This window comes from Chamaea fasciata, unplaced genomic scaffold (genome assembly GCF_029207755.1).
Source record: "Chamaea fasciata isolate MVZ Bird 193981 ecotype frontalis unplaced genomic scaffold, bChaFas1.0.hap1 SCAF_15, whole genome shotgun sequence".
Taxonomy (NCBI): domain Eukaryota; kingdom Metazoa; phylum Chordata; class Aves; order Passeriformes; family Sylviidae; genus Chamaea; species Chamaea fasciata.
The window spans coordinates 7,679,606-7,705,203 of NW_027094100.1; the positions used below are offsets into that span (position 1 = coordinate 7,679,606).

Consider the following 25,598-nt stretch of genomic DNA (forward strand, 5'->3'; position numbering starts at 1 on the left):
ATACTTTCATCTTAATGAGGCTGATGCTTATCAATTTTGAGCACTACTTAAGAAAGATAACTACTTGTATTTGGAAAGAACAAGACTGTGGTACAAGACCAAATTCTGCAACACAATCGATTTTCACTGGTCCTTTTCAAACAGCAGTACCATTTGCTACTTCTTTTGGCTCAAGAAAAATATGTGTTTTTTAAATAGACCATTTTATTTTTATCAGAGGCATCACAGCTCTAGAAGCTTCCAAGGAGACTCTTCCGGACACTACACACAATAGTTGTTGGAGGTTTCTTTGACTGTAATCCACCTCTGAGGTTTTTGGTCCAGCACTAACAGAAAAAAAAAACCCCACCTATTCAGAGAAATAAATGTGATAGACCTATATGCAATTGTATGTAGAGGGAAGGCCCTGGATAAGGGCTTTTCTTTTCCGGTTGAACCAGAGATCCTGATTTATTTTTTTTTTCTTTCCAATCAGAATGTCTATAATCATTAGATTAAAAGTCTGAAGTAATAATGTAATTTTTAAAAAATTTCTTTCTTACTCATCAGGTGTGTCATGAGCTTACAGAGACTCTTGAAGATGATATGTGAACAAAATCAATAGGCAAGCGAGAAATGACTGATACTCCTAATTGTTTATGCTAAAGCCATGGAAAATATGAATTTTGCATGAGTTCCATGAAAAAGGTCAAGCCAGACACTTTCACTCATCTGGCATGGGGAAGGAGAGGCTTAGAGAAAATTTTATTACTTTGTTTTAGGCTTTGAAGCAGAAATTAAATTTCAAACAAAGCCAGCTTAATGTTGTCTGATTCAAATAACATTTTAAAAACATTTTTAAATCATTACTTGAGGTAGTTGAAGGAGAAACACTTCTTTCATTTTGAGACTCCACTGTTCTAGTGGTTCTTCCAGTAATCAATAGCAGTGTTAAATGAATTTGTAGACACGCTTGTCTATCTTGGCAATGCTCCCCAAGCTGGTAGTTAAATTATTTGGACATGGACAGACTTCTCCCTTCAATTTAGGTGCTGGCAGAGGCTGGGTGAACACCAGACCCGAGCAGGTCTCTCAGACTCCTGGGAGGATGATCCTCTTTGGAGGCCAGGGGCTTTGCCTGGAGCTGGATGGCTCAGCTGTTTGCTCCTCCAAGAGGTCCAGGTAGACCTAAAAGCAGCCTACATGTCCCAAAATCAAACTCTGCAAAGCCTCCTCCAGTTTCCCTTCCCTTCTCAGTCTCTCTTTCAAGGTTACAGCTGAGGGTGGGCTGCTCAAGTCTCAGCTGGAGAGTGTCACCCTGCCCTCCCCTCCCTGGGCAGTGTCACAGCTCTGCTGGGAGAGCCTGGAGCAATGGGCCTGAGCCAGACAAGTTGTGAGCCTGTTTGTGCCTCTGCCCCTCTCTTTGACCTTGCTTATCTGGTCTTGGAGTGCCAGCTTTTACAAAAGTTAAAGAAGTGCCTGCTTTTATAAAGATTGCCCTTTCCCTGGTGCAATGAGGCCACGCCTTTGGCGGGACCCTCTCCTTGCAATGTGATATAAAAAACGTGCAGTGATGAGGTTCTGGGAGAGGCTGTGCTGCCCCTGCAGTCCCTGAGTGCCACACAACCCTCTCCAGAACTCCCTGGCGTGAATCCTTACCACAAAGAAGCTGAAAAAGTGGAGATGAAACATACCCGTTTTTTGGAATTCAGCATCCCCATCTCAAGGTCATTTTCACAGTTTTTGGCCTTAGATTTGCAGAGTTTTATGAGGCACATTTTTATTCTCAGTATGAGATAATAAAATGATTTAGGGCTTGGCACTAGGTTAAAAGGAGCAGGTAAAGTCCTTCCTTCGTCAAAGTAGGATAGCCAGAGCTTGGCACGTGCAAACTTCCACTCCACATCTGCATCCTCCTTGGGAAGGGAAGAAGGAAAACCAAATCAACACTCAAATTAGTAAACAGGAAGGAATTTAGCTATGACCAGGACAAACATGCAGGTAGGAGTTAACTACAACTAGACAGGATGACACAGCACTTTGCCAAGGAAACAGCCATCACAAAGTTTAAACTGGAAAGATAATATAGGCCATCTATTCAGATATTTTCAGAGATCTTTTTTCTTAGAACATCTCTGTCTACTGCAATAAACTAGAAAATGCAGTTAGAGGCTGAGACCCCTTTTGGAGTAAAGCTTGCTTCAGGTGAATAGGATTTAGGGAATTGTTTGATCCTAAGTGATTTGAAACCTTTGGAGAAATGATTCTGCTTTCTGCAATCCTGAAAGATTCTGGGGCAGAGAGCACATGTAAGGTCTCTCTGACATTTAGACTCAGTTACAGCATGAACAGGATAGAGTTATATTTGTACTACAGTTCATGGATGAATCAGACATTACAGTGAGAAAATATTTTCAGCCCTGGCCTTTTTCAATGTCAGGTTCTGAGGGGAGATTAGGACAAGTAATTAATACAAACCCAACTGCAGAAGTTTGACATTTAACAAATAAGAAGTAAAAGGTGACTCAACATTAACATTATCCAAATAATGTAATTTTTTTCCTGCCTTTATTTAGATTAGCATGGAATTGTTTATGTCCTAAGAATTTAGCAAATCCACTCTGCTAATAAGCCACACTACTGAGCAGGGCTGGGCAAACCCTTTCTGCAGAAACCTATTCATATTCCTTGGGGGCTCTGTTTACATGTTTTAAAAGATGGGGTTTGTCAATGTCCATGAAGCCATGTTTTGCAGAGCCTAGAGACCCCTCAAAAAAAAAAAAATTGTATCAAGTTTTATGCCTGGCAATTGGAAAATATGGAATTTCTAAACATTTTCATGAATGCACATGAGCTTCAGATCTACATGGGCTGGAGTGTTTGAGCAGTAGAGAACAGGGCAAAAAGTCAGAAGAAATATTACTCTGTCACAAGCAAACAACGCAGCCAAGACAACACACAGGCATAAATTACCATAACCAACAAAGGAAATAAAAAATATCACAAACCACTTTCATTAAATACATGTAAAGGAAATTGGGTTTAATTACAGAGGGTCATTAAGAACAAGGAAGCTGAAATAGTTATAGAAATGATTCATTGCTGATTATTAATTCAGCCCTAATTTGGGGACAGACTCAGCCTTTACTCTTATGCCGCGTAAGATGTTTTCAGGATTCTAACCTTGGATGTAGAGTAGGAAGCTACAGACTACTTGGGTTTTTAGCATTTTCATGATCAGTAATAATTAAGTACACTGAGTTTGCAGTCTGATTTATCTTACCTCAATTTCCTGATAGGAGTTGTTGATCATGGCTATTAGCATATTAAGCAGCACAACCACCATTGTCACGTTATATACTCCATAGAGTACATATCCAATATTCTCAATGAATTTATGGTCGTACTTCAGCACCACAGATATCACTTCAGATAAGCCAAATATTGACCAGAATAAGGTTTTAAAACTTTCTTCTACCCTAAAAATAAAGCAAACGATCATTTTATTATGGAGTTTACACCGGGTTAGCCAGGCCACATGCTAATAACAAAAGCAGCAATGCACAAATATAAATATGTCTTGGCACAGTTATTGTAACCCGTTATCCATCACTCAGGGATGTGCAAAATCATATTTCCTGTTTTCATAGAGAAATAAGATTTCTGATTAATACTACAAAGTTACAGTGTGCCCTGATTTGCTCCATCTGTTCTCATCAGGTGTGTTACATTTGGATTTTGTGTCCCTAATAGGGAAGAAAAATCCATGGGCAACTTGCACTTTGAAACTTTTTATGTAGGGCTTTTGCTTCTACTCACTCACTCACTCTTTTTACATCCCAAGAAGATAGAACCAAATCTGACCTCCTTCTATGCAGTTTCCAGGGCAGAAGAGAAGCATGTCTTTTACCCAGGAGAAGGGATTGAAAAGTTCTGCTTTGTGGCATTAATATAAAGAACACAGAGTGCAAATATAGCCAGACCATAGTCTGATTTTCTTCTCATCCTGTTTTGGGACTGCAAACATGTCAGACACTGAAGCATTTGTAAGAAAAAAAAAATGGATTTAAGGAGTGGTAGAAGATGCTGCAGAGAGGCATTTTGATTTGATTATTATCCTTGCTTGAAAGTAGAAAGGAACAAGAGGAAAATTAAATGTTGAAAGATAGGAAAAAGGGGAATAAGCCAATGACAAAGAGGAGTGGGGCTGGAAAGAATGTGGCCGGACTAACAGGTCAGGCCACAAAAGGAGAGTCTGATCCAAGGAGTGGGGGCTGAAACAAGGGAGGGGAGCAGCCACAGCTGTGAAGGACAGAAGGAGGAGGAGGAGGTAGAGGAGGGATGCTGGCACATTTTGAAAGCATTTTGCCTAATATTTAACTTAGAAGGCATTTTGCCTTTGCCCAGCAATCCTTAGCCTGTTAACAGTTAATTGCCTCCTTTCTCCGCCTGCCTGCCAGGAGGTAACACCTTCAAATGAAACAATGCCACATAAAAATTATCTTGATGAAATGTCTTTTATTAGGGTGGCAGACTAATCCTGCTAAATCTGTTTATAAAAACCGCTTATAGACACAAACCATGGCACATTCAACAGGAAAAAGAAACTTTACATCAATTCCACCATCAATTAGACCATTCACAAAAGCAAGATAAATTAATTTCAACCCTTTGAAAGGCTGGTGTGGATTCCTGGGCATTTCCTTTCTGCTGCAGCAAACTGGTTTTAAATTCCCGTCATAATTTGTGGTACTCCATGTTTAATTTACAAGTAGTAATAAAACTGCAGTGAAGACTATCATATTTACTCTGTATATTGTCTTGTGGGCAGTAACCTAGAGTGATGTTTCAAATAAATGTCGCACAGCTTCATTGACCCCAGAGTCCCTGATACCACAGTCCCTGACCCCTGCTGCTCTGCATGGCTGCAGAGATTCCCCTGGGGGTTGATCTCTGACCGTGCTACACTCAGGTGCCATCACTTTTCCACCTGCTGAGCTGTTTTCTCCCTCCCTTATCTGAGGCCCAGCTGACCTGGGATTATTAATGTGTCACATTCCCTCTGCTGTACAGTAGCAATCTGGCCACTGCTCCTTCGATGGATGTTGTACTTTCCAGTTAAGGAGCAAATATTACACCAATGATCTCTGGCACTGAAACCCACCCCTGAAGTGATTTCCCAAATGAATACAAGCCATAACCCCCAGCCTTGAGCCCAACTGCACCCTGCTATTAACTTTCCTTTTTAATTTTAGGAAGGTTCCCTCAGTTTTCCAGGCTGTGGATAGATTTTAATATAATGTGTCAGCTCTGGTCCTTCTGTGCAGCTCAAACATTAACCTCTATACTCCAGTGGTGCCAGATTCTCCTTGAACAGTTAATTGAGAGCTGCAAGGAACCTTGACCACCCTGAGTCCCAGAGGTGAGGGCAGGGGTGCCAGGTTCCTCTGTAATGTCCATAAACCTTATTTCCAGTGTCGTGTAAGGGACCAGTGCCCGTGGTGGCGGGGCTGGTGGAGAGGTTGACCTAACCTGTAGCACCAAAATGATTTAGCAGTGCCCCCAGGCAGATGCGGGTCTCCCTCCGTCAGAGGAAATGATTTAAGGAGACTTTGTACTAGTCCATCCCTACCCTTCAGAAAGGCTGGATGACTCTTTTATTCTCCCTTTCAGATTACTGCCAGATTGCACGAGATTTGGCACAGGCTGCAGGGAATATCAGCTGGGCTTTTTTTTTTTTTTTTTTTTTTTCTTTTAAGAACATCTCACTAAAACATGAGTGGAGGGCGTTGGGAGCCAAGTTCTCAGAGATTCCAAGATGCCAGTGTGTCTCCTTGTTGCCAGCTAAGCAATTTACCCCCTTCCTGCAAGGTCAGCAGGTGTTTTTATCCTTCTCAAAGGCAAACGAAGGATTTCGGAAGTCAGGAGTCCCGCCCAGCCTGACAGCTCCTGCCAGCAGGAGGGTCTGGCAGTGACAGATTGGCTGAGGCTCCTTGTGGAGGTGGGCACACAACAATCACCCTCCTCACTGTGGTAGAACTGGCTGCTGCACTGGGGAGAACACACAGATTTTTTTTGTTTATTTGTTTCATGACACTTACTTCAGTAAAATTTAAAGGTTTTGCATGGAGGAAGGTGATGCTTCCTAACAGACCATAACCATTTATCTATTTGCAGATTTTCCTCGCTATTGTAAACAGCAGTGTGCTGCTCATCAAGAAGGATGACTGCAAGGCTCTCATTTCCTATCAGTCTTGTGCCCTCCTCTTTCAGAGGCATCCTTTCAGATTTATCTCCTTAAATGAGTTTGAGAACTAACTCTGCCAAAAAAGCAATGCAGTCAACGTAATCTACAAAACTATCACATTTTGACAAAACAAAACAAGTAGAAAAAAGCCTTCCAGCCTCAAAGTAGCTTTCGCACTGAACAGTGAGTCACATTCCCCTTTGGGGAGAGTGAAACAGAAAACCTTGCCTTGTAGCCTTCAGCCTGATTTCTGATGCAGAAAGCAAGATGAACACAATCAGCCTTGCCTCCATTTCGATTTTGTTTGCATAGCGTGTTCTTAATTACAGGCTGTTTCAAGAGCTGTGTGCTGTACACAGCATCTGATAAACAGATAAACATAGCTGGTGTGGTGGCAACTGCTGTGGAAATGATCTGCTCTTCAGCATTGAAGAAATTCCAAAAAATTTTGAAAGTATGGTTAGTTAAACAATCTCTATATTTAACTGTGTGGAGTAAAGACGACTGCATCCTTATTTTCTTTGCTTCCTGAACATCAAAACGAAAGAAATGACAGAAACTTTGTATAATAACTCAAATCGGAGGCCACTGGGGGGCTATGTGCTTGCTCTGTAGAGCAAGAGGAGAAATTGAGTACACAATTTCCAAGCACAGTATCAAGGGAGGGCGAAAGTTAAACCAAACATTCACTAGCTATTATCTTTAGAACGAAGCAAGCAATTCCCACAGTGTACACTCTTTTTTTTCTGCTTACATACTGCCCTGGGAAGGTGTACTTTTCTTAAATGAGTAATTGGGAGTTATTTTAGTGAGCAGAGCTGTTTGTCTAAGGCTTCCCAGTGAGGCAATCCAGGGACCTGTCAATGCTCTTTGGAACTGGCCACAGACAATTATGTGTCCAAATCCAATGGGTCTTTTTCTGTCACAACTGTCCAAGTGACCTCTGAGAATCAGGTCCCACAGTTAAACAGTCACATTTCTGCCTACAAAACTCACCGTGAAATTTCACCCATCCTCATTAGAATTCACAAACATGCTCCCAGGAAATGCCTTCTGTGATGTTGCTGACGTCGCAGGAGGGTTATGAGGACAGCAAAGTAAGCATTACCCCTTTTTGCCCCAGTGATTTTTCAGTGAATGAACAGCTGAGATCCATATCCAGCTCTAATACTGAAATCTTCCTCCTTTCCTTGAGTGAGTTAATGGCAGCAGGAGACCATCACCTTCAGCAAGGCCAACAAGCAGGCACAAAAAATAGAGCAGGAAGCATTTCTACAAATGATGTCTGTCTACCTGCCAAAACAACCTTGCAATTAGCTTACTGAGATTGTTTGATACTGTCTACCTCAGGGCTTCTAGTTTGTTGCGTGGAATGTCTAAGAAGGATTTTCGGAATGAATGTAAATCTCCTCTCTTTGTTTCACATGATGAAAGGGCTCATTTTCACTCATCATCCTTTGCCACTCCTGTGTGTCTGAATAACCAGAAGAAAGAATTTTTACAGTCTCTTCCAAATTCTTGGAAGGAAAATCTATGCTCATGGACAATTCACTTTATAACAACATGAAGTCCCTCCAGGATAAGTAGCCAGCAGGCTGAAGTTAAGGAGGATCTCTCCCCAGTCCAAATATCCCTTGGGCATTTAAAGCAATCTTCACTCCAGTGAGTAGTCATCATTTTAGTGAATGTTTGATCATTATTTCAATCAGAAGACAGTAACTACTGGAAGATGCATTTAGATAATGAGTGCTAATAAGAGAGCCCCTGTGCTGAATTGCACCAGCCACTGGAATTTGTCAGTGCTGTTCTCCAGGGATGTGCCTGGGGGATGTCAGAAGTGAGGGCTGCTGTGCCACCAGGCAGTCAGGGAAGGGACTGACTAGATTCTCATTAAGCTTTGTGCTTCAAGGGCATCTTTGTCTTTTCATATCTGAAGCAAGTCACATCCCACACACTCAGTTCTCCCTAACTACTGAGCACAGATAGATGTAAATGCATCTGGTCTCACAAATCCTTCCATTAAAATGCATCCTGAGGCTCTAGGAGAGGTCTAGAAGGCAAATTTGGCTCAACAAGGGGAAGTAAACATTGTGTTACAGGTTACATGTTGCACAAGAGGGTGCTGTGGTTAAACTGGAAGGAAACAGCCACTTGCAGGACAGAAATGATGCTGGAAAGGACATTTCTCCGAGAGGAGTGATGAGCTTAGCCCCAGGCTCACTGTGTAACACATTCCAGAATTGACACATCAAATGCAGCATCAAATGTCTGCTGTGCACGCAGTAACCATTGTGGGCTCAGGCAGTGTGGCTTTGGAGTTGTTTTCTGGAAGTCAGCTCAGAGCAAGCGGAAAACATCATGCCAAGCTTCCCACAGACATGAGTGTGGGACGGAAAGCCGCCATTGTGTCCCTAAAGCAAGTCAAGGTGGATTTGTGAGGCACAAAATCGACAGTCCCAGCGCTGCGCTGGTGCCACCTTGCCCTGCAAGGGAGGAGGCTTTCCCCTGGATGCTGGGACACACCCCTCATACTCAGCAGGGCTGTTCCCTGCCCTGAGAACTCCTTCAGGACCTCAGCTCACCCCCACAGGATTGGGACTTGTGTCCCTGGGGTCCTGGAGAATCGAGACCGCGTTTTGTCCTGCCACCAAGGGGCTATAAGTTCAAAAGCAGCCTCACTCTGAACCTCATTCCATTGGTATTTGCCAACCTCTTTCTCTTCCCAACATCCCTGTCAAGGCAAAGGAGGGACACCCAACACAGACAGCTCTGCAGGGCTGGCAGGTGAGCATGGCCCAGGCAGACCACTGTGGAGGGGAGGCTGCTGTGATGCTCTGTGCAGCATTCACATGGGAAAATTCCCAGTCAGGAATTAAACCCCACATCCCAGGCACCTTGGGTGGTTTCGGTCTGTTTAGAGCAGCATGACCAGCAGCTGGCTCGGCAAAAGGGCACCCAACAATCACAGCTGCACGCAGATGATGTCCTAAAACAGGTCACACAGTCCTAGAATATTCTGAGTTGGAAGGGACCCACAAGGACTGTTGAGCCCAACTCTTAAATGAATGGCCCCTGTGGGAATTGAACCCTCAATGTTCTTGGAGAAGCAAAAGCCTTCCTTATTTTACTTACATTTCATCTTACAGGTTTAAGAGCAGTAATCTTAGGTTTAACTTCTTCACTGCTTCTCTTGACACATTGAACCGAACCTCTCATGGAACTGATCTGCTATTTTGATTTCCAGCAATATTTAGATCTGGACTGCTCCTCTCCCTGCACTCAGGCCTGGAGCTGGCTGCCAGGGCTGAGGGCTGTGGTACAAGTTTCCCTGACAAAACCTGGGTGTGGTTTCCCCACCCAGCTGCAGCAGAAACCCCCTGAGCAGACCTTGCAGCAGCAGTGGGGCAGGAGGGGCTGAGCCCTGGAGGGCAGCCCCTCTCCCAGGGGTACTCACGTTGTAAAGGCAGGGTTGTACTTCGCACCAAGGTAGTAAGAGTAAAGGTTGAACATCCCGATCATGAAGGCTAGGAACACCATGATGAAGATGACCATGAACTTGAAGATATCCTTCACAGTCCTCCCCAGGGAGATCTGCAGGGGGCCGAAGCTTTCGTTGGCTGGAAGAATGTAAGCAATGCGGGAGAAGCTGAGTACCACAGCTATGGCATACAGGCCTTCTGAAATGATCTGAGGATCCGAGGGGAGCCACTTGTTCCTGGCTAAAACAATACATTACACTAGGTGTTAGTAACAAAAAGGGTTAGGTGGAAGCTGCTATGATAAATGACCCCTTTCCAGACTCAATCTTGCATTTGGGTGGGAGTTAAAGAGAAAAAAAAAATGACTTTGGGGCAATTGTTCACTGGATCACCACATGCTGTACAAATATGGTGAATTAGTTTTATTTTTCACATGGTAAAGGCAGGAAATGACCAAGTCACTGGGGTTTACTTAAGCCACACAGTGAAAAAAAACCAGCATGGCTTTAAACAACCCTGATATTTTCTGTTTCTTAGTTGAATATCATCTGTGCTGTGCCTTCTCTGTTTGGAGCTCTTGAGATGGAGAACCAAAACCATAACACAGTGGAGTATAATTGTAGATTTGGATACGGGGCACTGTGTCAGTATTTGGAAAGGAAGCATTAGGGACATCAAGATCTCTATCTCTACCATTAGATAAGAAAGGTAGGATTTGTTCAGGTAAAACAGGTATAAACAATGAGTAGCATTTTGTGTTATCTCTAAATTAAAACCAGTTTCTGAAGTGTCATTACTCTAATATTTTTGCTTTAGAAAGCTCCAGATATGCATCATTTACCTAATCTGCTGAAAATGTAAACATTCATATTAATATGGCTTATAAGTGTCCTTGCATCAACTGAGGTTCTTGATGGAAAGATTGTGACTCACAGTTAAAACATGTGACACCTTCAGGGGCACAGCAGTAAACTTAGGCATTATTTGCAGTAATCTGAACCAAAGGAAAAGCAGCAGATGGAGGAATTCACAGGATCTCCTTGGGATATTCTGTTCTGGACCCTTTGCACTTTTGTATCATGAACTCACTTTAAATGGATGAGCAGCAAGCCAGAGAGGGAAAAACTACAGCATTGTCTGCATGGCCTCTTGCTTGTGTGGGCAGAGAGTGATGCAAGAGGCTGAGCTGGTGGGGCCACCCTGATCCCGGGGCTCTGGAACTGCTGTGGGTCAGGAAATGGCTCTGGGGCTGTGTGGGACTGTCTACAGTGGAGGAAGTGCTGTCTCAGCTCTCCTCTCCAGCCCAAGCACAGCACTAGAACAACCTTACAGCCCTAGGGAGCAAGTGGTGACCCTTGGTGCCCAGCTCTGGAGCTGCTGCTGCCCCCTGTGATCAGAAATCCCCATGGATTTTGCCCAAGGTGCCATCTAGAGCTTGCAGAGGTGTGAAATCCAGTCCCCACATGTGTGAAGCTCTGTTCATTTCTGTATAGCAAAGAAAACCCATTTCAGCCATCCAAAATAGCATTTTCAAGGCACTGCTGCGCCTTGCATTTCCCTGTCAGCACTTATAGATGACACAGGCTCTATAAAAATGTAGGTTTTGATGAGCAGCAGCTTTTTGTATTGCTATTTTTATTTATTTTTATAGAGGTGTCGGATGTAACAGAAATGCAGAGTTACTGCAGCCTCAGATTCTGTGTTTGTTCACACATCTCCCTCCTCTCTCATTTGGAAAACCAAGCAGATTAATTAATCTGTAATTCTGCTCACTCTGAGTTCCTGATTATCTGTTGCTCAAGCTACATTTTCAGTATGTGATTGACCTGAATGTAGCTGTAGCACAAGTGCAGAGGCTGAATGATGTTCAGATCCTTTCTGACTGGTTAGGAAGATGGCTGGAATGGGTAGACCTAGGGAAAATAATTTGGTTTATTTAAAAAAAAACTATATAAATATCACAAAAAGAAAGCTGCTTTCAGTACTACCACACATTAACCTAAAAGAACAGGAAATATTAGACAGCAAAAAGCATCTTACCATAGGTAAAATAGGCAACTTCAGGGGGAAGGGTGACATTATTGAGGTCATCATCTTGAACGTACTGATCTACGTACTGTTGTGCCTCAGATGCTTTAAGAAAAGCCATGAACCTGGCGGTGAAGGATGCCACGAAGATGGACAGCATCCCAAAGTCCAGCAGGTTCCAGAGATGCACCACATATTCACGTGGTCCCTCTTCCCAGATCTCCTTGCACTCTGACCATATCATACCTGTGGAGGGAGCAGAGCATCTTTAACTGATGGTGTTTTTTACTCAGACAGATCTGGTTCCTGTTTGCTGTGGCTTCTAAGACTGAAGCAAAGGACTCTTTAATTAAACAGATTTATTGAGAATGGCTCATGTCATCTTTTTGTTAAAATTAATGCAACATTTTAGTTTGTATGTCCCTTTGAGCTTTTGAAGCAGAAATCTCAAAATGTCACTATGTAAGTCAATGGAAAAGATGATTTCTGATGGTGACAGAAAACACCATTCAGAGATTCTGGTGACACTATAAAATTCTACTGCTGAAATAGTCGGAGAAAAGGTATATTTCCTCTCTCGTCCCCAAAATGGCCTTTCTACACTGTGGCACTGCTTGCTCTGCTGCTCTTTTCCTCCTTCCCTAGAATAGTGGGAGTGTCTATTTAGAGAATGTGAACAGAACTGTTCAAGAGTAAGTTTAGCATGATTAAAAAAGGTAAGACAGAAGTTCTGTTCTTCCAATTTCATAAAGCTTTCTGTATTAAATAATGAATTTCCATATATTAAAGTCTGATCTACCACTCTGAAAACCCTGAGTTTAGCCCTAATTTGTGATTTCTGACAACAGACTTACAAATAAACCTAAATGCCAAACCCAGTGAATTCAAATATTTGACATCCATGTCCTACTGGGAAGAGCTGGGGTGGACAAGTGAATTCAGTCAAAGAGCTCAGGTCAGATTCACCAATTTGCCCAGTTTTCAATCCCAGCAGGGCTCCAGGGCCGAAATCTTGCTCCTGAATAGCTGAAGTGCTGGAATATTTAACCTACTGATAAATATTGCCTGCACTCTACCCAGTCCTGTTTCCATAGCAGCAGCAAAATTCACGTTTAATCAAGACGGAGCAACGACTGCCAATTTCCATGCGACCTCTTGCAATCTTCTCCTTTCTGTGAATTCCTTTCATCCTCCCTGCTGGAAGCTCTCGTGGTGTGGCATGTAAATGCATATGCTTGGCTACTTCTGAACCTCCTGGAAGCACAGGGTGTCCCCAGAGGTGCACGGGGAAGACGGATTGCAGGGAGGGAAACGGGTCAGTGGGAATTTAGCCCGAGGGTGGAGGAGTGGAGAAGTGCTGCTGACAGTCCTTGTGCACGGGGGAGGATTTAAAGAGAAAAAGGAAAGCTGAGCTATCCATAGCACCATCAGCCAAGGTCACAGCGAGCCCGTGACCTCCACAGCCCTGGAATCTCCTTGGAGATGTAGCCTGATATAGGTGATGCCCAGGGTAGGTCTGTCTTGGGAGAGAGGCTGAGATCTGCAGAATGCTGAGGGAGGGCAGGAGGAACCTCCCAGCTCTCCTCCTCAATGGTGCTTGGCTGTGTAAAAGCAGGAACTTCACCCCACACTGACACTGTGAGATTTAATAATAAATAGCCTAAGGGAGAAGGTGGAAGAATTGGGTTCTCAGGAATTTTCCTGGAGCGAGGATGAAATATTAAAGAAACTTTTCTACCTTGACAAAAAGCATTTTAGAAATGGTGGATAGAAGCCATTAGCCCTGTGTTTTACATATGTGTGCTTTCTAAAGGTACTAAGGCACTTAAGGAAATATCACATGCATGGCAGCGTTGGCCAACAAAGCACTTGTTCACTGATGACCAGAAATGACTCCCATCCAAATTTATTTCTAATCTTGCTCACTTAATACACCTAAATCACAGATAAATGAAGTAAGAAGTGTCTAAAAATGAAGAGTCTGACTAAAATTAGAATCCCTCTGCGAAAGTAACATGTTATTGACCTATAATTTCCACTGTTCTTTTCCCCAGAATTGTGGCAATCATTTTTTAAAAGTGTCTATTCAGGACAAGTAGAAAAGTTACAATAATTACTTGGTCAGTACTGCTGGGTAATTGTATATACATTTTGAGAGAGTAGTTCAAAGATTCTCCTTAGTAAAAGTATTGAGAAGAGAAAAATCAGCTAAAATTCAGGGGATGGGACAGAAGATGAGGTGTAAGAAATAAGGAGAAGCAGTTAGACACAGCAGCTCTGCCAGGATGTGATTACATCCCAGCGTGGTGTTTCTGAGGCCCCCAATGGCTCTGGCAGGGGGTGTTTCCCTGAGTTTGATGCTCAGAGATGTGGGATATGAGCAGCTCCTTGGCTCCAGCTTCTGCATGTCTCTTGTTCCCACAGCAGGGATAATCAGAAATGTCACCTTGATGGGCAGTTCTGGTTTCAGCAGGGGAGGGAGAGTCAAGATACAGGCCCAGCCCATCTGGAAGAAAAATGGTAGTGTGCAATAAGTGCTGAACACCACCTGTGCACAAAAAGGAACAGTTTGTCTGATTTTTATATCCTCTGGCCTGGTGCATAAATCAGGAGCAGCTGATGCTGCAGAGCTGCCTTTGAGCCTTCCTGGGTCCACCAAAGGCTGTTGGATTAAGAGATTAAGAGTGCTCAGATTGCATCTACCCAGAGTTAACTGCCATCCTGGCTGCTTTGGCAGTGGGGATTTAGAAATAACACCCCCTACTTTCAGTGCACAGCTCTGTCCATACTGCTCATGGGGAAAAGGCCAGCCTTCCTCATTTGAAGGCAAGAGATGGGAAGACCTGCCCACAGGGGAGAGGCAGCCAAGGTGTGTAATGAGCCCTGGATGCATGAACCAAAATTGCTGCGCACAATGTACAAAGCGGGTGTTGGTCTTGTTTAACCTCGTGAAATCCTCACGATTCCTTAAACTTGCCTGGATGATGCATCCCATCCTTCAGGTGTGTCAGCACCAGCATTTACCATCTTCCAACTCCCTGAGGGTGCACTTGAGCCTTCTATGTCATTAATGCTGCTATTAAATAACACTGGTCCCGTACAGACCCCAGCGGGACACCTCTTGTCACTGATGTCCATCAGTGGACTCTGAGCCACCGACCGCGAAACCTTCCAACAGCTTTCCTATCCATCCATCAGTCCACCCGTCAAATCCATCTCTCTCTGATTTAGAGAGAAGTATGTTGTGGGGATCCATGAAAAAGGCTTTACAGAAGTCCAGTTAAATGACATCTGCAGCATGTCCTTGTGCACTTACACAGTCACTCCATCAGAGAAAGCCACTAGGCAGGTCTATGTTGGCCATTTTAATTATATTTCTACTTGCATATAGGTATTTATAATATCTCTAAGATTTTAGCACCAAAAGTTGCTACCCTTAGTGCTTTTACAATCCTTAAAGTTCAGAGTCACACATGGGGCTCAACAAGTGCAGGTGTCTGCAGGCCAGGTGCACCAAACTTTCACCTCAATATTGCTGAAACACTACTTGAAGCTTTATAGAGGCAGGCAGGTAAAATGGCCAGAGAAGATTGTCAGTGCAGATGTAGGCAGTCATTAGAAAATCTCATTATATTCAGCAGTCTGTACAATGAATCACCTTTCTTTTCCCAGAAAAGTGAAAACCTTCACTTTAAATGAAATGTTTTCTTCTTCATCTCTCAGGAACTCAACAAGCAGATGGATACCTACTGCCTATAAGAAAAGAATACCTAGTTTAAAATCTAATCATCTTGTCCAACTGCTTTAATATAATTTTAAAAATATATCTTACAGTCTTACTCCATCCAGTCTGGCATCTATTCAGTATTTTCTAGCCTAATATCCTGTATGGGATTCTGATTATCTCGGGGACAGGGAACAAAGAAACACTGGCCAGGAAGTCATCAGATAGAACAGCCATATCCTATTTTTCAGGGGAATTTAATGCCATCAGTACTTATGGAACAGTGGAATTATTTGCTGCAAGAAAAGAATCAAAATCATGGTGGTGAGCAAAAATAGCAACAGAAGAGGTAGACAAAGATTCTGCCGAGTTGATAAGCTCAATTTCCCGATAAATTCTCCAGAGCTTGTTTAGATTAGTGGTTCAAACTAAGTGACCTGCCAGGAGTAAATGATGCCTGTAGGAAAAGAGAGACAGATGAGATTGTCTGAAACTCCTTAGAAATTTCACTTGTGCATGTGGCACACTTTTGCACTCAAAGGGTTCACCCACATGAATCCTTACTTTGTAATTGTTGAATAACTTAATTTCTTTTATAAGATTTGATCACTGCACTGTCTTCTCACCAGTAAAAATTTTGTACTATGGATTTCATAAAATCCAGTTCTTACTTGCCTGGTGGGTTTCATCACTAGATCTTGGAGAGCATTACAAAAAAAGCAATTGACATTACACTCATTTTGCAGCCAAAGACATTGAGGTTCAGCGAATTACAGTAGGATCCCATGGCAGGGTAATAAATCAGACAGACTCACCACACTTCTTTCTGCTCACTTTGTCCAAGAGTGAAGCCACAAGTTTCTGTTATAACATTACCTTCTTTAAGATGCAATGATTACACCAACAGAGGTAAATAGGCAACATCCATATCATTTACGATGGAAAGTGGAAAAATCAGATCAATGAGAATTTACTAAGCATCATTCAGTGTTTTCAAAAGTGGTGACCAAGATCAAAGTCTTCTTTGCTCCACTTTTAACCAAAACTCTCGACATCAACCTCTAGACTCATAGTGGGTTGTTTCAGTTTTGGGGAGTTGTCTTGGTTTGGGTTTTTTGTTTGTTTAGCTTGGGATTTTGTTTGTTAGAGGTTTTTTTTTGGTTAGTGTTTGGGGTTTTTGTGGTTTTTTTTGTTTGTTTGTTTGTATGTTTTTCTTTGTCTTGTCACTGTGTGTCATACTATTCTTAATGAGGCTGAATTTCCACAGAGAACTTGTAGACATTTTGGTTTTACTTACCCAATACCCACTTCATGATCAGCAATTCTGTCCATGAGAACTGGGTTGTTTTGACTCTGAATATTTGTTTTGGATGGTCCGTGATGGTCTCGTTGGGGAGATTTTTGACTCCTTCAAAGCGATCCGAAGCGTTCACTACTAACAGTCCAAGGAAGATTGTGAAAGAAACTGCATGAGCCACAAACTTCATGAAAGGACTTCGAAGGGTCCGTCCCAGCTGCAATGGAACAGACATAGGCATAAGGTTTTTATTTACCAACCTCCTAGAAGTTTTTTTCACTATAAAAATTTGAAACCTTTTGCCCATGGTGAAAAGTATTCGGTAATTGATTCTGGATCATTAGCTAAATAGGGTTTAAATTTGTTCAAGTTGTTATTTGCGGTTAGTAGACATTATGCATTGGGTAATTTTCTATGCATGGCACTGTCTTACAATGCCCCTTTAAACCCACATGTAATATCTAATTGTCCTGGCCGTATGGTGAGTGGAAAATGATATTTACAGGATATTTACATGAGAGACTTGTTTGTTTGTGTATTTGTTATATGAGTGCACTTCTGTGTCAATATAAATCCTAATGATGGACACAATTCTCAATCTTCAATCATTGTTGCATGTTATAATCTTTTATTAATGGTGAATTCTTGGTTCATTATCAATGTGTAAGAAATAGCCTTCTGTTTAAATATTTTTTAGTAATGCTTTTCATATGCTTTGCTATGATAGTCTTCTCTCATAATTAGTACAAAAGCTGGAGAATTATTCCCAGAACACAAGGATTTATTTCAATACACTAAGGCAAGAACAAGAGCAGGAGGTCCCTTCACTACAGATAATTGTTCCTCTCCTCTTGAAAAGCTTTCTTTGTTAATGAATTTAAATATCACTCTTAATTTTACATTTTCTGTCAACCAAGAAAACATTACTCCAGAAGGTAGAAAAGAGTAGAAGCATTTTCAGGAGCACTGGGGTAGAAGCCTGTAGTGTTGGACACAACACAGAGCAATGGAAGAGCCTGGATGGGGCCTTTCCAGACTGCCCTCAAAGATTGGATTTTTTTTTTTTCTTCAGTATATTATTCATTGATTCATTCCCCTTGATACCAAGGAATCATCAATTTTTTTTCTTAATATCCACTAATTTGATAATAAAACTTCGTAGAAAAAAAGGACATAAAAAGGAAATTACTTGTTTTTATATTTATCTACAGTAGCAGATTAATTCCAAGGATCCCTGATCTCTGCTTATGGCAGAAGAGAAAATATTTCAAAAGCAGAGGTCTCTAGGTCTAGCAGAAATTCAAAGGAAGTTCTAGGATTCTGAGGTTTATTTCTTTTTCTTATCAGAGTTTTTAAAATGTCAGTAAAATATTTTATAAAGTTGACAGCATAGGAAATCCTACTGGGAAATGTGCATGTTTCTAAATAGGGGAGAGACCTGCCATTAAAGAAAATGAAAATATCTGCTCTTTTCTGGAGTCCTTATTAACATTCTCTGAGGTCAATAATGACATGTTTAATTGGGTAGATGTTGCACTGACTTGAAACCCAAGTTTATTTAATCTTGTCTGGGAATAATATAGCAGAAATTGGAGTGGATAAAGTGTGTTAAAACCAGTCTCAACATTTGCAGTTCTGGTTCACCTCCAGCGCTGTCACCATTGGTGTAGCTCTCAAAAGTTTTTATGGTTGATGTGTAAATTTATGCTTTGTGTAGAATTAATGATTCCAGTGCTGAGCTGATGGGGTGATGGGATATGTCTGAAGTCACACAGTAATAATCTCAGATGTTTTCCTCCTATGACCTGAGAGAGTTCAGATTGCAAGAGTAAAGTGTAACAACAGCCGTGGATCCTTAGCAAGAAGTTTTTAAGAAAGTGCATTTGCAATCTGTATGAGACTCATTTCTACCCTGAATTCACTAAAAGAGAAAAAGCATTACCTACTGAATCATGAAGCCTCTCCACATAATGAGACTTTTTCTGCTGCCTATACAAATGTAAAAAATAAAGACCTGAGATTAAAGTAGCATAGTCTCAGTTATCAGAGAAATAATCCTACGTATTACAGAACCAAATGAACTTTATGAGTTATTTCCCTTACTTCTCTCATGATTTAACAGAAATTTTCATTTAGTTAGCATTACGTCAGCCATTTGTCCCATTTATTACTGCGGAAAGCTTACCATTATTTTCTTGAGCTGATACTTTTTATATCTTCTCAGAAATCTGATTTTTAGCTAAGAGCTACAGAAAGTGTTGACTAAAATATTCTGTAAAAAATTAATGAAGTGTCCATTCCTTCAGCCAGTCTAACACTTTATGACAATAAGATTTTTCAAACAACATGATACAGCTAAACTCAAGGTGTGTAATTGCATGAGTGTATCAATTTCTTGATTTTTTAGAAAATCAAAATACCAGCTTTCATCAAACCAGGATTGCAGGTTAGTGTCTGGCTGTTACTGCTAAGATAGAAACACTACCAGTGTGTGTGAATACAAAGGCTCATTCTTAAGAGAGTAGATCATTTCATGACTTAGTATCTTATCTCTGATAGAAAAAATCATGTCAGAACAAAAATATATAGTGTGATATCATTACAAAATTTTTCAAATGCTCAAAGACATGGAAACAAAAATGGATAGAAATATCAGAAAGAAAAAAAATCCATTACTATGCTCATACTATGCCCATAGCAGAAGCATGAAGGATACTATTGTACTGATCTCATTTATTTTAGGGGTTAAAAGGTGCAGATATGGCTCAGGCAAAGGCAATCATTAAGCTTCCAGTGCTTAAACAGTGCAGAGTCTGTTGCAATGGGAGCTGCAGTCCACAAATCCCCAGTGTGGCTTCGGGAAAGTGAGATAACAGCCCAGACAATTAGGACTGTGTGTGGGTGACCTCTCAGTGTGGCAGTGTTTGAACGTGCACTTCAGCCAACCCGAGAAGAAAGAAAACACATCTTGAAGCTCTGCAGACAATCCAAACAGCCCCTCTTGCTCTTGTCTTTACATTTTCAGGCGACAGGCTGTGCAGTTTTTCTATCCAAGCCCTTTTCTCTTTTGATCACCAATGAAAAACAATTCCGACGACCAACATATAAAGCAGGAGTTTATTTCACTGTCACGGCTTCTAGGACATGGATGAGTCAGGAAGGGTATTTCAGGATAGAATAGGCTTAAACTTCATGGGTCATGACAACAGTCTGTGCATCCAGAAGTGAATGAATGACTGACTGACACTAAAACTGGAAAACTGGTTTTAATAAAGTCAGCTCTGTGCAAAAGAATAAAAAAAAAGTAAGGTTGAGGTACAAGCTCCAGTCAATACTATGTATCAAGCTTTTGTAAGTAGTATTTGGTATGGTGCATTCTAACCCCACAGAGCTTTAGTAAAGAAAATTATCTGTTGGGGAGGATAGGCTTTAGAGTATGTTCCTAGCTAAGATACATCAGTGAAGGAATTTTGAATCTGAATTCCTCTGTTACCCTATGGGAAGCTGCAGAATTTGATCATCATAAGAATGTGACACAGTAATGCTGCTCAGGACAGCTCCTATTGCAGAGCTCCACTTTAGAGATTTCCTCCATTTTTCTCACTCCCTTGGTTCAGAAATGAGCCATGCCTGGGAACCTGTGTGTCTCTGAAGACTGGCCTGATTTAAGTTAAATATCTTAACTGATTATTACTATGGAAAAAATACTTCTTTGCCCAGTTGTATAACATCAAGATTGCTTCCATCAGTAAAAAAGAAATCAAACACTTGTGAAGCTGACCAGGGCAAAACTGGGCTGCTCAGAGTGGAGAGTCTTCTTGTGTAGAATTTTCTGCAATAACACTGTGAGATGATACCAGGCCCTTGGATCAACTTGCAGCCCTTGAAATTAACAGTGATGATTTTGGGTGAGGTATCAATTCTTAGGGAAAAAATTGTACTTGTTATTCAGTTATTTCTATCACAGGCCCCAATCAAAAATCAAGACTACATTGTTCTGATCAAGGCAAATCCATGCATTAAAAGACAATACCTGTTTGAAAGAAATTTCAGTTGGACTTTGTGCTAGAAGGTTACATGTGGTTTTTCACAGTCTAGTGGGGTGAAAAGGAAGGAACATTGAAAAATGAGAATGCATGAAATGCATGAATGAATGAATGAAATCAAAGCTGATGAAAAGTTAAGTATTACCTCCACCGCCCTGTTTTTAAATTTTAATACACTTACCTAAAGAAATTAAACCCAAGTAACTTTCTCAATAGTTTTTACTCCAGCTGTAAAACTGTTTTAGTTTTAGGGGGGGTTTACCTCAGTATCTTTCTCCTTAGGTTCTATGTTTTTCTTTTAAATTCTTAACTTCTTTTTGGTATAATTGTTCTTCCCAGCTATTGCTGTATTCCAGTGTGGCCTCTGTAATTCTGAGACTACACCACAATTGTTGCTGTTGGCTGGTATGCCAACTCACAGCACATCCAACAGAGGTGAAGGAAATTAAACAGCTTCATAATCCCTGCTAGACTGGGGTCTGACATGAGGGAATCAAGGTTGTAATTCCACACAATAATTCCCTGAAACCCAGACAAAACTACCCACAGCACAGTCTGGCTTTCACATGCACTTTTCTGTGAGCACCTCTGGAGCCCTGTCTGGTACCCGTGAAAAATGAGGGGCTTTGTGTTGATACAGACCTTGAGGAGATGAAGGTACATCCTCATGTACTCCAACACAAAGTACTCCTCCTGGAGCTATTTTGGAGGAGACCAAGGCTTAAACATGTTTTATTATCTCAGAAATACTGAAGGACTGTTTTTCTGATTGTATTATTATGTGTTTCAAATTATAGTCTTTCCTCAATACTAATTGATGGATCTATAACTATCTGAGTTTGATAAATTTAGAAAGGATTCCTAACCAGTTTTAGAGGAAATGGGAGAAGACACTTTGAATACAATTCCAGCACCAGGGGTCATTTTGATCAAATTTAAGTACCTGTGACAAACCTCCTGCAGAAGACATCTACCTTGTAAGGGATGATGTTGCTGACGATTGCTGAATGTGAAATGATCTTCTCCACTGCCACCCCTTTTTCTGTGGCAAGAGCAGTGATAAAGCTATTTATCACTCAGCCACACACCTATTTATCTCCACTTGTTTGAGCAGACTCTTTCAGATTTCATACCCCAAACAACTTGAGATTTTACCTAAGCTTAGGATTGGCTCTGGTCTTTTGACCTCTAGGTCTCAATCAACTTTCCACCTCCATCTGATCTGTATTTATGTATACAGCAGTATTCCAACTTTCATCATCGTTTCCCTCAAAACCATAAAGATTTTATGATTAAGTCTAGTCTTTGCTGCAACACTTAGAGGTTTTCTGGAGCTTTCCAGACTTTCAGGCCCATGTGTCATAATAATGCTCCACTGACTAAGACCACAATAATGCTCTATTAACTAAAACTACAATTATGCTCCACTAAAAAAAACCCCACAATAATGCTCCTCTAATTAAAACCACAAGCTCAGAAAGAAGGAGGAAAGGCGACAAAGGAGCCCTGAAGAATGGAGGAACCCACAACGAAAGGTGCATAAAAGAACAAGAATTTAAATATCAGAGTTAACTAAAACAAGAATCTTCTCCTTTAGTTATTTCTAGTTTCTGTGTCTCTTCTATTTGTTCTTCACTCCTATGTTGATATCTCCTATACATTTCTTTTTCCTTTTGTTTTCTTGTCACCCACTCCCTCACCCTCTTTGCCCACCACCCTGCTTTTTTTCCCAGTAAAGACGAGTCTCAAACCAGCAGGCCCTCAAGCTTGCTCTCCCCTGGGGCAATCTTTGAGAATACCATCAATCACTTCCCAACAGCTTTATGGAAAAATGTGGGGTTTCATGCCAGGCCCTGGGTAGAAATGCCTGTAAATCAGGAGTTTGTACCTTGCTGCAGGGAGCAATCCAGTAGGCGATGGCGAGGAAGGGCAGCCCGATGGAGACCCCAAAGACAGCCAGGAACTTCACAGCTATGGATTGCTGCCTTAAGCCTGAGAGGTTCTCATACCACATGGTGAGCAGCTGCTGTTGGCAGTTGGGGTGAGCAACGAACTGCAAGAAAACCAGAAACAGACGTCAGTAGCATTCATTGTCTGAGGAGGATGAGATTTCAGGGAAGAACCTTCTGAACTTGCCCACGGAACATGACAGGTTGTGTCTTTGTTGTCCAGCAAACAAACAGAAAACTGCAAACCTGGCACACTGGACCCCCAGGTACTGGCAGAGTGTGCATCGCTTCTGCTCGTCTTCTCTAGAGAAAAGCTGTTTTTATTTAATTAAAGAGCAGAATATCTGAGCCAAACCTCAAATCCATCAGTGGTCAGCACTGACAAAATGTCTCTGAGCAAGTTACCTCTTGGGGTAAGACAGGGTACCCTGAGATTCAGGAAAGACACAGAGGAAATCAAGCTGAAAAACATCGTGATGACTTTGCTAAGGACAGAAGCCATTGACACAGCAGCTTAACACAGCACTAATATTATATTGTTCTATTCACTTTGAAAAGACCCAAAGGGAGCCATTCTGCAGGGCTCTCCTGGCTGGTATTTTGCTACTTTAAATGCTTTATCTCAAAGTACCTTTCAAAATATGACAGCTCATTCTTTACCGATAGGACAAAAAGACAAATACAAAAGCAGAAGGAAAAGCTGTGGTGCTCTGGTACAGAAAGTACCTGATTTGTACCCTGTAACTGAGACTCTTCTTCGGTTTACTGTTCAGAAGTAAAAAAAGAAAAGAGGAAAAAGAAAAGGTGAGTGGCAGAAAAGGGAAAAGGACAATTTCTTAATGGCGAAATTACAGCACCACCAGGTCCTACCTAACAGTTTTATAATAAAAGATAAAACTTCTTTAGTTCTTACTGTTCTTTGAAGTGATTGAATTTAGAATGTGGCTATCTTTAATCACAAAGAAGGATAATGAAAATGCAAAATAACAGAGAGAAAAAAAGGACAAATAAATATGTTGTTGATGCAGCTAATTGCATTAGGATAACTGAGGGTTTCATTTATTAATGTGGTGGTTGAATAAATGCTCCTGGGAGGGAAATGTAAAATGCTCTAATCTTTCAAAGTGCAGAACTTTCTGGAGGTGAAGGGGAGGATGAAGGGGGTCAAGAAAAAAAGAGGAGGAAAGCAGAGGCTGCTGAGGGCTTGGCAGCCACAGGACAGGGACCAGCCTGGCAGCCGCCCCTTGCCCTGGATCAGCCCTTTAAGCGTCACCCAGCTGCAGGATTTCAGCTGTCACCTGTAGTTTTCTTGGGACTGAAAGATAGAGAAAAAATTTAACTGTGCTTTCATCTACTCTGTCTGTGAATGAGATGATCGATGATCGATTTGGGAACTTAATGGACTCCTTGAGATGTTTGCATAACAAAACTGTTTCTGTTCAGGAGGAAATACAGTTGCAGAGTAATTAGGATTGCTCTGAAGTAACACTTTTCCTTCATTAATAGCACATTAGCAGCTGTTTAAAGTAGGCTTTTGAGATGGATTAGGCTTTGAGATCTACATTTCTCAAAAAGAAACAAAAAGAAAATGAGACTCTACCCCTTCCACTGAATAAATCAATCAGAACAAAGAAAGTTGATGGTTACTTTTAACCTCCTTTGTCTTTAGATTTTTTTTCCTGGAAATATTAACATTTTAATGTGCATTGTTTTAAGCTACTTTCACGAAAAAGAAAGCTTTCAAAAAAAGATAAATATAAATCATGAGTCCTAGTCCTTCTGAGCATTTAAAGTTTAAGGGTGAGGTGATGACAGCAGTATTACTAGGAAGCATTTCCTAATGCCTGGTGTTTATGCTTGTCCTAATGCTGCTTGGACTTGTTATCTTCCTGGCAAATGGACAGAAAAATGAAGTGGAAGGAATCCCAGTAGAGAATTGATCCCTTTTGCAAATTTTGTTTTCAGGTATCATGAATTCAACACCACTTGTAGTGTCTCATGGAAAGGGAAATGACACTGGTGAATGTGCAGAATTCTGGGATGAAGAGCCCAAGCAATATCCAGACTTCCTCCTCCTCTTGCAATTGTTCACTGCATTATGAGAATTGATTCAAACAAAGAAATCCAGTTGTCCTTGGCAATGAGACAGTCAAAGACTTCTGGTTGGCATTTCAGAGACTTCATCAGACATTCTAATCTGTCCATTTTTTCACTCTGTCTGGAAACAGTTACAATGAAAATACAAATATAGGGAAATTGAGAAGGAATTGTCATAAAACCCTGTTCAGTGGAACAATTCATTTTGTACAAGGCAATAAAGACAGGCAGAGGGCCACAGAGTTTGGATGGTGTTCACCTGTCATCTGTTCAGCCCATACCCTCCCATTCCCCACACCACACAGGATTTTCCACAGCTGGGTCTGCTCCTGGGTCAGGGATCTCATCGGCTCCTATGGACATCTCAACCCTCACTCTAGACACACTGCAGGCCATACAGAGCAAGCTCACCAGATGAAATACCAGGAAGATGGTCACTTTAACATTCAGGGGAAACTGAACATTCTCCACAAGTGATGTAACTGATTCAAAGGAGAGGAGGGAAAGGAAAGAAAAGGCTGAAAAGTCTCATCCCCTACTCCTCCTCTAAGAAACTGGGTGCCATTACTAATAGACCCCCAAAACAGGCTACAGGAACTAGAAAACACAGGGTAGGACAAAGAAACCATAAACCATTTATATCTTGAACAAATTCCGGGACCTTTGGAAACTCCCTGTAATCATTATCACCGAGCCCAGCACAATAGCAAACCCGAATCTGTGCCCCTCTACTGTAAAAACTACATGTTAGG

The 25,598-nt window shown here is 41.5% G+C and overlaps 1 protein-coding gene across 1 annotated transcript in view; it reads right to left on the reverse strand.

Moving 5' to 3' along the window:
* TRPC7 (transient receptor potential cation channel subfamily C member 7) overlaps window positions 1–25,598 on the reverse strand; it is a 69,240-nt gene that overhangs the window by 4,437 nt on the left and 39,205 nt on the right. The window contains exons 3-8 of the mRNA XM_066197292.1: window positions 22,689–22,853; window positions 16,755–16,971; window positions 11,746–11,979; window positions 9,681–9,945; window positions 3,263–3,458; window positions 1,674–1,895 (exon numbers count right to left, since the gene is read on the reverse strand). Coding sequence (XP_066053389.1) covers window positions 1,674–1,895; window positions 3,263–3,458; window positions 9,681–9,945; window positions 11,746–11,979; window positions 16,755–16,971; window positions 22,689–22,853 — 1,299 coding nt within the window. The remainder of the gene's footprint in view (window positions 1–1,673; window positions 1,896–3,262; window positions 3,459–9,680; window positions 9,946–11,745; window positions 11,980–16,754; window positions 16,972–22,688; window positions 22,854–25,598) is intronic.